The following is a 13672-nucleotide window of genomic DNA, read 5'->3' as shown; positions in this document are numbered from 1 at the left end:
AGATGTCAACTTGCTTTTCTCCATCATTCTTTGTGCCCTCTTTTTTGCCACTTGAACACTATAAAGTTGTTTAGTGTTGATATCCTTGAGTTTTATTTTACTTGCAGTTTGTTAAGCTTCTTGGCAGTGTGAATTAGGATTTTTCAATAAGCAGGAAGTATATAGTCATAATATTCATTAGATATTTATTCTGCCCTTTACTCTCCTTTGCTTCTGAGATTCTTGTCATGTTGTGTTTTGTGGTGCTTCATAGGCCTTTGAGACTCTGGTTATTTTGTCTTCAATCTTTTTTCTTTCTTTTCCTCATATTGAATCTAAAGTGGCTTGTGTTCATAGAATGGGTTCTTTTTCTAATTCATATATTTTATTAAGATCCCTGGCGAATCCAGGCACCAGTGGCTAAAGTTTACAATTCTAGCTACTTAGGAACTGAGATCTGAAGATCTAGGTTTGAAGTCAATCCCAGACAGACCAAGTGACTCTTATTTCCAATTAACTAGTAAAAATCTGGAAGTGGAGGTATGGCTCAAGTGATAGAGCCACAGGCCTTGAGCAAGGGTACAAGGCCTAGAGCTTAAGTTCCAATGCAAGCACAGTAAACCAGACCTACCATTGGTGGGGGGAGGGATGTCACTCCCTAAGTGAATTTTGTACTTCTGTCTGGCTCTTTATAAAATAATATGCACCCTTTAAGACATAATTCTTGTACCTTCACAGACTTCCCTTAAAAATTTTTTTTGGTGTGTATATGTTTATGTGTACATGTGCACTAGTACAGTTTGAACTTAGGACCTCAAGCTCTGTTCTGCTTGTTTATTCATGGCTGGCTCTGCCACTGGAGCCATGGCTCCAGTCTGACATTTTGCTAATTAATTTGAGATAGTTTGTCAGGTTTTTCTGCTGAGACTGGCTTCAAATAAGTCTTCCAGGGTTCAGCCTTCTGAGTAGCTAGGATTACAGGCACACGCCTGTAAGTCTTTAGAGATAGTTTTCTTTAGTTTTTATGTAATTATAATCTTTGTCTTCTCATGAGCAGTTTGTGTTTGCAGTTTGATTTCTGAGTAGAGGCCTTATTCTTCTTTGCATGCCTTGTTGTTGCTGTTGAAATGACAACTTTGGAAATCAGATTCTCCTTTGCATGCCTTCTTCCTGTTGAAATGACAACTTGGGAAATCAGATTTCTACTACCTCCAAAGCTTGCTGTTGATGCTGTTTAGTGAGATTTGTGAATTCATTTCATAATGTCTATATCCTTTGTGTAATATGATCACTGAATTCTTTGCTCTAGCTTAGTGGTCAGCTGTTTTATAGAGAAGTTTTCTTACATGGCAGACAGTAAGTCTCTCAGACTTTGTTGAAGGGATTGTTGTATGTGTGTCTGTGTGTGCGTGTGTATGTGCATGCACACACTTGCGTGTGCATGTTCTACACACACACACACCTTTAATGCTCCATTATACAATACTATGCCATTACTTCTGGCTTGTACATTGCCTCGCTTCATTCAGAGATGAGAGCTTGGGCCTTCCCAAGTCTTTTCCTGGGAAGTACACTACTCTGCACCTATGCATGGCTTTTGAGGCCTCCAGGGTATGCTAGAGCTTTGTAAAGTCCCCAGATAAAATGAACTAATATACAAGACAAAGGATACAGAAATCAAAAACACCAGGGAATAAACCAAAAGGGAAAACAAAAAAAAAGAAATAACTGCAAACAGTACACTAAAAAAAAAATCTTGGGCTGGGAATGTAGCTCAGTGATAGAGTGCTTGCCTAGCATGCATGAAGTCCTGGGTTTGATTCCTAGTACCACATAATCACAAAAAGCCAGAAGTGGCACTGTGGCCCAGGTGGTAGAACACTAGCCTTGAGCACAGAGAGGCTCAGGGACGGTGCCCAGGCCCTGAGTTCAAGCCCCAGGACTGGCAAAACAAAAACAAAAACTTCTTGTTTCCATTTCTTGGAGTTCATTTCGATAAGCATCATTTTATATAGTCATATGCACATAGCTTTTGAGCTGTTGTGATCCTCTGCTAGGACTATCCTAGACATATTCTAGTCATTACAGATGAGGGAAACGATGCCACCTATGTTTCTTTGGGTCTGGCTTGCTTCGCTGAATATAATTTTTTCCAAGTATTTCTGTTTCCTTACAAATGGTGCAATATCATTCTTTCTGATGGAAGCATAGAATTCCACTGTGTATATATCCTGCATTTTCTTGATCATTCATCTGCTGAGGGGCATCTGCCCTCTCAAACAGATTTGAGAATTCATCTGTCTTTTTTATTTAAAGATTTTTTTTTTTGTCAATTTTTGCGACATAGTGAAGCCACAGTTGTGTTGTTACCATCTGTAGTTTCCACCAAATACCTCAAGTATATGCACAGCAAGCACTGCCTCAAGTCAGAGACTTGACATTGAGCTCCCTGAGAAGGAGCAGTTGTAATGGAGCACAAGGACAAGTCATAGGGGCAGTTTGGGGTGGGATGTGGGGACTGTGGGGAGCCTCAGACTGTTCTCCACGACTCGTGCCAGCCTCCTGGCTTGCACAGATGTCAGAGTTGTGATGCTGTTGTTTTCAACACTCCCCAGAACCCCGTGGCGAAGATAGAATTAGGGCAAGATGAATCACCACAGATCTCAGCATCTTTACTGGTAGTATTGGTGTTTGAACTCAGGGCCCAAGTAACTTTGCTCCTCCTTGAGCCACACCCTCAGCCTTTTTTGCTTTATGCTTTCTTTTCATGTGGAGTCTGCCATTCTTTTCCTGGCTGTCCTTGGGTCATGGTCCTCATGCTGTATGCCTCTCCCTAGCTGGGATGGCGGGAATGCCTCACCATGCCTGGCCTTTTGTAGGCTTCCTGAATAGCTGGGATTATAGGATTGTATACTAGGATTATACACCTGGAATGGCGGTGATTTCTTCACTACACACTGAGAATTTCTTTGAGCCTTTAGGTTATTCCTCCGTTATGAAAAACTTCATTGTTTTCTCAGTTTTCCCATTTTCCTACAGAATATGTTTTTGGAGATCCTTTGTCTAACAGTTGAGATTTGTTCAAAGTGAGAGGTTAGGCATTTCATTTTAATTTTTTCCGCATTGAATATCCATTTATTCCAAGTGTTCAGCTAGTAAACAGTCTTTACCAAGTACTCAACATACATTTTGTACAATATACCTACCATTCTATTATGGGTTAGATAAATTATGGACTAGTACTATGCTAGGTACTATTCCTGTTTATTCATAAATCTGATTTATTGATCTCCCTCTCCATTCCATTAGTCTGTTTGATGAGTTCATACTAATATTATACTGTTAGTTATTGTTTTATATCTTGACTAGAGTTCTAGAATATATAAGAGAAATTTGCCTTTTTCCTTTAGGAATTTGCTTATTATTATTTTCATAAAACTGTATCCAGTGGAATATCATGAAATTTTATTTGTCATCACATTCAATTCATAGATTAATTTTGAGTTAGCTTTTAACCTTTTATAAATTAGATTCTTTAATACATAGGGTTTTTTTTTTGAAGTTTTGCATACTAAAATTTACTACCTTGACTTAAGAATAACTAATCAAAGCAAAACATTCCAGTGCTCTACATTATGAATGTGTAAATACTATAAAATGCTATCAAAGGGTCTTTTTTTATTTGCTAAAATCACCACTAAGTAGTTTACTAATACAGTTAATTCTTATTTCACCATTTAAATAGCCAGAAAGCTGAAATAAACTGAATATTTAATAGCTGTAATAAATGCTGATAATGTTCATGGACTACATCGATCAAGCATTCAAAATAGCTTCCTATGTTGGAAGGAAACATCCTACTTTTTTGTCCCAGTTCCATTTTCTCTTTATTATTTATTGATCAGTAGACATTTAAAACCAATCAGCATTTACAGAGAAGCAAGGCAGGTAACCTTTTGTGTATATCTTCTTTTTCTTCAGAAACTGCCCTTGGTGCACTAGCAAGAGTCCTAAGAGAAGACTGGAAACAGAGTGTCGAGTTAGCCACAAACATAATCTATATCTTTTTCTGCTTTTCCAGGTAGGTATAAGAACTGTAATATATCTAGTCTGAATTGATGTGTGTATATCACTGGCTCAGTGATACACTCAGTCTTGGCTGTGCTGTGTGCTGACCTTTGAGCAATATATTACTCCTGTTGCTGATTCTCTATCATTTTCAGTTATTCTTGTTTTTGGTCTGTATTCACTCTTGCCTCTACACACACACACACACACACACACACACACACATACACACACACGCACGCACACACGCATACACACACGCATACACACACGCACGCACACACGCATACACACACACACACACACACACACACGAGGACTTGGTTCAATGAGTCAAGAGCTTGAGGATAGCTTTTGGGAGGACTGTCTCAATTTGCATCCTCCTATTTAACTATGTGATCTTGGTTATTCTACTTATGCCTCAGTTTCTTCATGTATAAAATTTAGATATTAATAGTGTCCTTCATATAGATTTTAAAGTTAAATGATTAAAATTTAAAATTCTTAGAGTATTTAGTAAATGCTTTTGTTTTATATATGCATACCTGTCCAGAAACAAGCACATACATGCTATATATTATGTGTCGGATTTAATCACATTTGTATTTCAATAATACTTTATGAATTTTGTGCATATTTTTAGGATATATATGGACACATATACATATATATGGTATGTGTGGACAGTAGACAGGTATCACGTCAGTGTAATTAGCATTTCTGTTTCCTTCAGCGTTTATCATTTCTTTGTGCTGGGAATGTTTGAACTCTCCTCTTCCAGTTCGTTATAAACATAGATTGTGAAATGTTGTAGACTATAGCAGTTGTGCAGTGTTATAGAACATTATTAGGCCTTTTCCTATGTGTTTGGCACCTGTGTTCATCCTGCCTCCTCCCCTCCTCTTGGCCCTTCTAAACCTCTAGCAACCACTACTCTACTCTCTACCTAAATGAGAACAACGTTTTTAGCTTCCACATACAGTCAAGGACACGTGGCATTTGTCTTTCTGTGCCTAATTCATCTCATCCAGTTCCATCCATGTGGCCAGATGGCAGGATTTCATTCTCTTTCTGACTAAATAATATTGTATCTAAACATTTATATATTCTTTTTTTTTGTGTGAAAATACTGTACAATTACATGGGCAAGATAATGAGTACATTTCTTATCAAGCATTGTAGCCTCCTCCTTTGTTTCCCCTTCCCATCCCTTCCCAGCCTCCCCCTGCCCCCCTAAACATTTATATATTCTTAAGAGGCATGATATGAAGAATGTCTAGCCAATTTCTAAAGACTATTACCTCTGTTCTAAAAATGTGCCAACATTAGCAATTAAATATTTTTTGGAATATTTGGAATGATTATTCCTTGGAATAATTATCAAACATGTAAAACCTGGTCACTGGTCGCTAATATGTTACAGGTTTATTTTCTGTTGTTACTTTTGTTGTTGTTGTTGGTCGTGGGCTTGAACTCTGGGCTTGGGCACTATCCCTCAGCTCTTCAGCTCAAGGTGAGCGCACTACCGCATGAGCCACAGCACCACTTCTTGTTTTCTAGTGGTTTATTGGAGATAAGAGTCTCACGGACTTTCCTGTCCAGGCTGGCTTTGAACGGTGATCCTCAGATCTCAGCCTCCTGAGTAGCTAGGATTACAGACATGAGCCACCAGTGCCCAGCTGTTGTTAATTTTATATAGTAAATAAAATGTGCCTCTAATGTTGTTACATTATTAATTTTACTAGACAGTAGACTGAAATTTCATCATAGGCTAGCTCAGGAGTTATAATTGTTAATAATAAAAATGTATTCAATTCTTAAAATTAATAATACTTAAAGGAGGTATGTTAAAACTTATATAAACATATATATGGTTATAGATATATACACATATATGTATAAATATCGTATACATATGTATATAATTATACTATGGATATGTTAATCTATATATTTTATACATGGGTGTGCCAGTGTTTGCTGAAACTAAATTTTCTATATCAACAAAATATATGCCACTAATTATATATTATAATTTCTTCTTTAAAGCTTTTCTCAGTTTCATGGACTTATCACTCACTATAAAATTGGAGCTCTGTGTATGAATATCATTGATCATGAGTTAAAGAGACATGAGCTCTGGCAAGAAGAACTCTCTAAAAAGAAGAAAGCTGATATCCTTTTAGAGTTCTGTTTCTGTCATTTTTTTTTGTTTTTAATTACTAGTTACATTGCATGGAATCACGCAAGAATGTGTTTAAAGTTAATGAAGATTAAAACAATCAGGTTGTTATCTCTGTCATCTCTACAACCATGATTAATGAGACAGTAGTTGATAACTGCATGAATCTCAAAGTGGCTACTCTGTATCGCTTGCTCTTAGGAAGTGCCACTAGCTACTGCTACTTAGGTCCTTCGCAAGCACAAAGACTTCTTTGATAGGAATGGATACACATTTTGTGTTGAAGCTAGCCTAAGCTTTTGTCGGGCAAGATGTATTTTTCTACTTAAGTGCAAAAAAAAGTGAGGATTTATTTTTTTTTTGTAGTTAAATTTAGGACCTGTGCTTGAAGTCAATGTTTGTTTATACCTTTTGAAATGAAAACATTATTCCTGTTGAGAGAGTATAACACATGGTTGACCTTTCATTTATGGAAAAAGTGGATCTTATTCTTCACATTTTTCTCTTTTAACATCTCTAGTTTGAACAGGAAGCCAAGACCTCTTAGATTGAATCTGCGCCCTTTGAATGTTCTGGGCATGTGTTTAAAGTAAAAGTTAGTGTTCTTAGTGTTCTAAGTCTCTTCATGGCAATAATCTTGTGCATGGGTCCACTTGGTAATCTTTTGAAAGTTACAGATTTCCCATTTTACACAAAATACTCGCATAGGATTTCTAAGAATCCAAGTATTAGATGAAATCCAAACATATCCTTACTTAGGCCCTTGGAAAACCCTTGAGAATGGGTCAAGATATCTGTTCTACCTCAATTATTGTGCAGAGAAAAATTTAAGTTACTAGCTAGAAAATAAAACTAGAAAAGTTGCATGTAAAACTTGAGTGCTGTTCTTCTAGATTTTTTTCAGTAGGTTTCTTAGCTTCAGTTTGTATGTATGATCCTTAACTTAAGTTTGGTTTTTGTTTTTTTACTTGATGAAGACCTTGAAAATCAGACCTTGAAAAAGGATTATGAAAAAACATTTAAAAAATACCAGGGGCTTGTGGTAAAACAGGAGCAGCTACTGCGAGGTATGAATTCCTAAACTAATAGAAAATCCAGAAAGTATTTGTTATATAAATGCTTGGTTCCATTTTTGTCACACCAGTGAGCTAGTGAGCTAATATGAGAATAATGGAAAGTTAGGTAAACTTTCATATGTTTCAGTTTCTTCTATCTTTAGTTTGAGTGATAATGTTTTGAATTTCACCATACGTTTTCCCTGCTTACATCTTAACTTTACTCTAATCCAGTGTGAATTTTTCAGTGATAATCTTCTGTCACTCAATATCCAGCTTACTTATAACATGATTTTTTATTGCTCTCCTAGTTCATGTAGAAAATTTCAAGATATTACTCTTGTTTAATTAAACAGAATCCCTCATCCTAAGCTTTATCAAAGGATGTAAGACTCCAATATATGGTTTCATAGACATTGATAAGATGCAGTCTTGTGATGGTGAAGATGATGAGGGTCTCAGCCCCTGGCTGGTGCTCTGCCAGGGGCTTTTAGTTTAGCTCATTGTTCATTTGATAATATTTTGTGCATGGAAATATTTGTTTTCTCCCTAAATATTTTTATTGCCTTATAAATATTAAAGCTTAAAACTACATTGAATTTTTTGAAGATTTGGGGTTGAATATTTTAGCTCAGAATGTTGGAGAAGATGCCAGATTTTCAAAGTTGTATGTGTATGTGTACATATGCTCTGTCAATCAAGGTAAAATACCTATTATATAATATTTAGTAACTAATGGGAATAATTAAATGAGTTTCCTCTAAGAAACTAAGCATATTTATTACAGGGATCTAAAAGAAATTTTACTTTAGAACTAGTAGACATGAACCTCAACTATATTGGCATAGCAGCTGTATTACTGAACTTCATATACCCTTTTCTTATAGTGACTAACCAAGTCAGTTTAAACATAAAAATAGATTTTGGTATCTCAAATATTGTTCTAGGTATGCTGTATTTTTTCATTATAGCTCTTAACAGAGCAGCCTTTAGTTGAAATCTTATGATAACTTATTTTCTGAACATGTAAAATTATTATTCCCTGTTTGTTTTATGATTTATCTACCTTTAGTTGTCATTTGATGACTGTTGAAGCTCTAAGCTGCAAGAGAGTAGGAACCATTGTCTTATTTGGGTTGTAATATCCTCAGCACCACAGTAATGAATATTATTTACATATTCTTATATATACCCATATGCCTATGCATGAATATATATTGTAACAGTAAAAATTGCAAATTAATATAAAACCTGTTTTGAACTTTATCTGTTATCTTGGTGGATAATGATTTTTTAAATTGTTGATTCAGTATGTCACTTAACTCTCCTATTTTACTTTTCTAGTTGCTCTTTATTTGCTTCTAAATCTTGCTGAGGATACTCGCACAGAACTGAAGATGAGAAATAAGAATATTGTTCACATGCTGGTGAAGGCTCTTGATCGGGACAATTTTGAGCTGCTCATTCTCGTTGTATCATTCTTAAAGAAACTCAGCATTTTTATGGAGAATAAAAATGATATGGTAACTTTCAAAGCTTCTTTATACAGACCAGCATAGCCATATCCATATTAAGATATTCTGATAAAAAGTAAACATTTACCCTTCTCCTAAGGTAAATCTGAAAGAAGATTTTACAGTAGCCCTAACAGCTATAGCCTCTAGAAATTTCATTTTTAAAATGGTGAGGGACCAAGAAATGGTGGCTCATGTTTGTCAGACTGGCTACTTAGGAGGTGAAGGCCTGGAGGGTCTAGGTGTAAGACCAGCCCAGACAGAAAAGTCTGTGAGATTCCATTTCCAGTTAAACAACAGAATGCTGGGATGGATGTAGCTCAAGACAAAGCTGAGTGAGGAAAGCACAAAGCTCTGAGATAAAGCCCTGGGACCAGCACATGCATACACATGCGCACAAAGTATAGAGTTGGATAGTCCATTTATAAAGTTGTATTATCCATTTAAAGGTTTAGTTATTTGTGCTATTGATGTGAACTACCGCTGTTTTACTTTTTAGACAGATATTTAAAAATAAATATGTACCTGAAATATTCTCTCAATTAGTGTTTAAGTTATATCATATTACTTATATAATTTTGATTATGTCCACATAATAAATTATTAATATAACAAAAAGTGAATCAATGCAATTATCAGAGGGACAACAGAGAGGCTATATGGTTACATAGATTGCTGATTTTTCTTACTAATAATTCTTGAGAGTTTTTCTATATTTTTGATGCATCGCTATCCCTTTTATCAGTCATGTTTGCAAGAATTTTCTTTCTTAGTGGCTTGCCTTTTGATTCCCTTATCCTGTAAAGAGCATAGTTTTTAATTTTGATAAGTCCAGCATAAAAATGATTTTAATTGAGTATATTTTACTATTGTATTTAAAAAATCCTTGTTTGACTTACATTCATAAAGAGTTTTTTCCTGCATTTTGTTTAAGTAGCTTTATGGGGAGAGGTTTTTGTTGTATTGGATCCATTTGTTTTGAGTTAAGTTGGAATGTGGTATAAGGTATGGGTTAAGATTCACTTTTAAATATAGAAGTCCATTTTAGTTCAGTTCTGGTGTCCTTTTGTTAAAAACTTACTTACTTTCATCATTGAATTGCCTTTCAACCTTATCAAAATTGTACTTTCATTGAAAAGCAATTGACCATACCTTAGTGGTTCTGGTTTTAGATACTGTCTTCTGTTCCTTTAAACTGTATTTCTTTTCACCAACACCTCTTTCTCCTAATTACTGAAGCTTTATGATAAGGTAGTATGGAGCCTCAGGGGCTACTATTTTTCAAAAATTATTGTGGCAAGTCTATATTCCTTGTAGTGTATACAGAAACCTGAAGTAAAAAAAGGTTTTCTTTGTAAAAATGTATGTTCTGGAAGTGGTGCTGTGGCTCAAAGTAATAGAGTGCTATCCTTGAGTGAAAGAGCTCAGGGTCAGTGCCCAGGCCCTGACCAAAAAAAAAGTATGTTCTTACAATGTCATGGCATGACAGGAAAAAAATAGAGTTCTATTATTAATGTGATTTTTTTGCAAGGCGAGTGGGAAGTTGCAAGAAGCATATGAAAAACACAATATACATAAATGTTTTAGATTTCCAGTAAAAGGAAAAGTGAAATGATTAATGACTTTGCTGTCATCAAAGAATGAAATTATATAGAATTTCTCTTTTTAGCATTTACTGTATATTATTTACTCTATTATTAGCATTTACTCATATTAAAGATATGAGATGTTTTTATAAATTTGTTTTTGATAGCTACCTTTAAAGGCTTAATATTGGGTCTCCATTGACAAATTAATAATTGGTAATGCCCCCTGTAATTCTCACTGCATAGTGTTAATAGGTATGTTGATACAAATGTATAGAAAATCTATACAAGTCTTTCGTAAAATGAACAGATAGCATTCGAGGTCTGGCAGGTCAGCTAGCCTCTGTGGAGCTGCCCAGATCTCCCACTGCGGTAGAGCCCATAAGCCAGAGAGCGTGTTTCCCCCACCAGTAAGTCAGATGGTGGGCCAGACCAGGCCCACTAGCTGAGGTCTGCTGGTCTGCTCTAATGTTGTCGTAAGAAGCCCAACTTACAAGATTTACAGCTGTCCATTGACTGTCATCTCAAAGTAAGCATGACAGAATTTCAGATAATTCTTCACCCTCATTTTCCTACTTATTAGCATTCTTCATTAACTGAAGAAAAGGGGCTAGAGATTTCCATTTCTATGTTATCAGGGAATGTGGATCTCAGAAATGTTCCAACTGGGGCTGGGAAGATGGCTCAGTGGTAGAGCGCTTGCCTTGCATGCATGAGTTTGATTCTCTGGGTTCGATTCCTCAGCACCACATAAGCAAAAAAAAAAAAAAAGCCGGAAGTGGCGCTGTGGCTCAAGTGGTAGAGCGCTAGCCTTGAGCTGAAGAGCTGAGGGACAGCGCCCAGGCCCAGAGTTCAGGCCCCATGACCAGACCCCCCCCCACACACACAACAACAAAAAAAAATGTTCCAAACTTTGAAACTACTTTGACCACATCAGCCCTTGGTAAGTGACCTTGTCATTAAGGACACTCTCCTATAGAATAACATCTGAACATTTAGCAGAGTATTAAAAGCCTTCCTTTGTAATCTAAAACTGTCTTGATGCTTCTGCCAATCCTCACATACACTTTATATCCTGATTCCTCAATAAACTCCTTTATTGTTAAACACCCATTCATTAGCTTTTCTACATCCTAGATGGTCATTCCCTTTCTCTCTTCTTTTCTTCCCTTTTTTCTCTCTCTCCCTCCCTCCCTCCCTCCCTCCCTCCCTCCTTTCCTTCCTTCCTTCGCTTCTTCTACATAGGTTAATGCCTTCTTCCATATTGTATGCAGAGTTCTTTTGTGCATTGAATTTTTATCAGATTGTCTATTTTCAATCACATAGTACATTCATTGTCCTACTTGTTCATTCTTACTAGAATAAGGGACCCTTAAAGGCCAAGATGAGCTTGTGTTTGATCTTGTTCAAGGTCTGGTAGATAGTGGGTGGTGTTAATTATTATATTATTTTCAAGGATCAGATGTCATTTGTCTTTCAGTTGATGAAGCCAAATACGGGAAGGAAGGGATAACGGAGATATTCCCCTCAAAAATTTGATCTCAGAAAACTTTACATATTGAAATAAAACATAAAATTAATTCATCATTACAGAGAGCATAGATATTCATTAAGTAAATACAAAGGAAAGTAATTATTTGTAATCTTTTGTGTCTTATTTTGTAATAGAACCTCAGTGCATTTTATCATTTTACATAGGTAGAAATGGATATTGTTGAAAAACTGGTAAAAATGATACCGTGTGAGCATGAAGATCTCCTGAATATCACCCTCCGGCTTTTACTCAACCTGTCCTTCGACACAGGACTAAGGAATAAGATGGTACAAGTTGGACTTCTTCCAAAGCTCACTGCACTCCTAGGTATGCTTTTGGAAAATTAATGATAATGAAATTTCATTGGAAAATTAAGATCTGTGTTCAAAAGCCTTCCGAACAAAAAAGTCTTCTGGGCCAAGTGTGGTGTGGCACACATATAATACCAGGAGGTAGAAATAGGAGAGTTGTGGTTCAAGACTAGTCCAGACCAAAGCTAGCCAGACCCTATCTCAAGATCAGCCAGAAATGGTTGACACATCCATAATCCCAGTTGCTTGGGTAAAGTAAGAGGATGGCAGTCTTTGTACCATGTAAAATCATGCAGCTCATCTGCAAAGCAACTAAAAGCAAAAGGACGTAGATGTGCCTTGAGTGTCCAAGTGCTTACCTAGCAAGTGTAAGACCAGTTTCAATCCCCATCACCCCCGTCCCCAAAAATGATTTCTAGGAAATTACTCACATGATACTCACTGCATTATTTGTTAAACAAGTAGTAAATCTGAGGATATAAGTTTCTAGAGCTCAATTTGCAGAGTCTATCTTACTAGAATTATGATTGTTTACTTTTAACCATATAACCTTGAACAGGTTACCCAAAGCATTTGTTATTTGGTTTTCTTATCTCCAAAATGATGTAATAATCACCTAAAACTTAGAGAGTTCATTTTAATATTAAAGTATTGCATACAAAGTGCTTAGAACAATACCTTATAGGCATATAGTATTTCCTTAATAAGTTTTAGCTATTGTCATTTTCTTTAATGTCATCATCATCTGGTACACTGTTTTTACCCTTTGGTGAGATCGTGATTCTCTGAAATGTCTTGGTGTGTGCTTGAATATAGTGGATGTCTCACCTTCATTCTTGAAATCTGGTAATGAGCTTGTCCTTCCATGAAGTCTAGAGCTTATTTTCTCCAAGTCTGTGGCCACTGCTGCCACTTTACCACTAGATGGCACCACAAACCCAGTTTTCTGGTGAATCCCCCCTTGGTGTATTGTCACTGTGTCTGCTCTAGGGGAAGCCCAAACCCCAGGTCTGAGCCTGGACAATACAAGAGTCTGAAAAAAATAGTTACTATGAGCCCCAAGCAGACCCCCGGTGATTATCTGTGTTTGCCAGCCTGCGTTGAGGTTCTTCTGATATTCTGTCACTTGGACTCGCCATGGAACGCTTAATCTTGAATTTTAAAGCAATTACTTGTTCCCATCTCTTCCTCCTTCCCTCAAGGACACAGTGATTCTCGGCTGTTTCGCCTGGGGAGAGGGGTGTGATGGGGTTGGTGGTCTTCGGCCACCTACACTGCAGTGCTGGGCTGCAGTGGTGAGAACTGGGGCTCCGGGCAGGACCAAAGCCCGGACTGGGATGGTTTGCCCACTGTTCTGGAGAACCTGTGCCTGAGCCTCGGGGACTGGGATGGTTTGCCCACTGTTCTGAAGTCCCTGTGCCCCAGCCTGGGCAGGCAGCCCCA

General features: G+C 36.8%; 1 protein-coding gene across 1 annotated transcript in view; it reads left to right on the top strand.

Moving 5' to 3' along the window:
* The window catches only part of Kifap3 (kinesin associated protein 3), a 112582-nt gene that overhangs the window by 17997 nt on the left and 80913 nt on the right, over nt 1-13672 (top strand). The window contains exons 6-10 of the mRNA XM_042674349.1: nt 3961-4060; nt 6097-6221; nt 7198-7296; nt 8629-8807; nt 12083-12245. Of these exons, the coding sequence (XP_042530283.1) occupies nt 3961-4060; nt 6097-6221; nt 7198-7296; nt 8629-8807; nt 12083-12245 (666 nt within the window). The remainder of the gene's footprint in view (nt 1-3960; nt 4061-6096; nt 6222-7197; nt 7297-8628; nt 8808-12082; nt 12246-13672) is intronic.

Source organism: Dipodomys spectabilis, unplaced genomic scaffold (assembly GCF_019054845.1).
Source record: "Dipodomys spectabilis isolate Male_0828 unplaced genomic scaffold, ASM1905484v1 ptg000019l, whole genome shotgun sequence".
In the NCBI taxonomy this organism is placed as follows: Eukaryota; Metazoa; Chordata; class Mammalia; order Rodentia; family Heteromyidae; genus Dipodomys; species Dipodomys spectabilis.
Note: the sequence above shows the minus strand (reverse complement) of the source record. Positions and strands in the feature narration are given on the sequence as shown.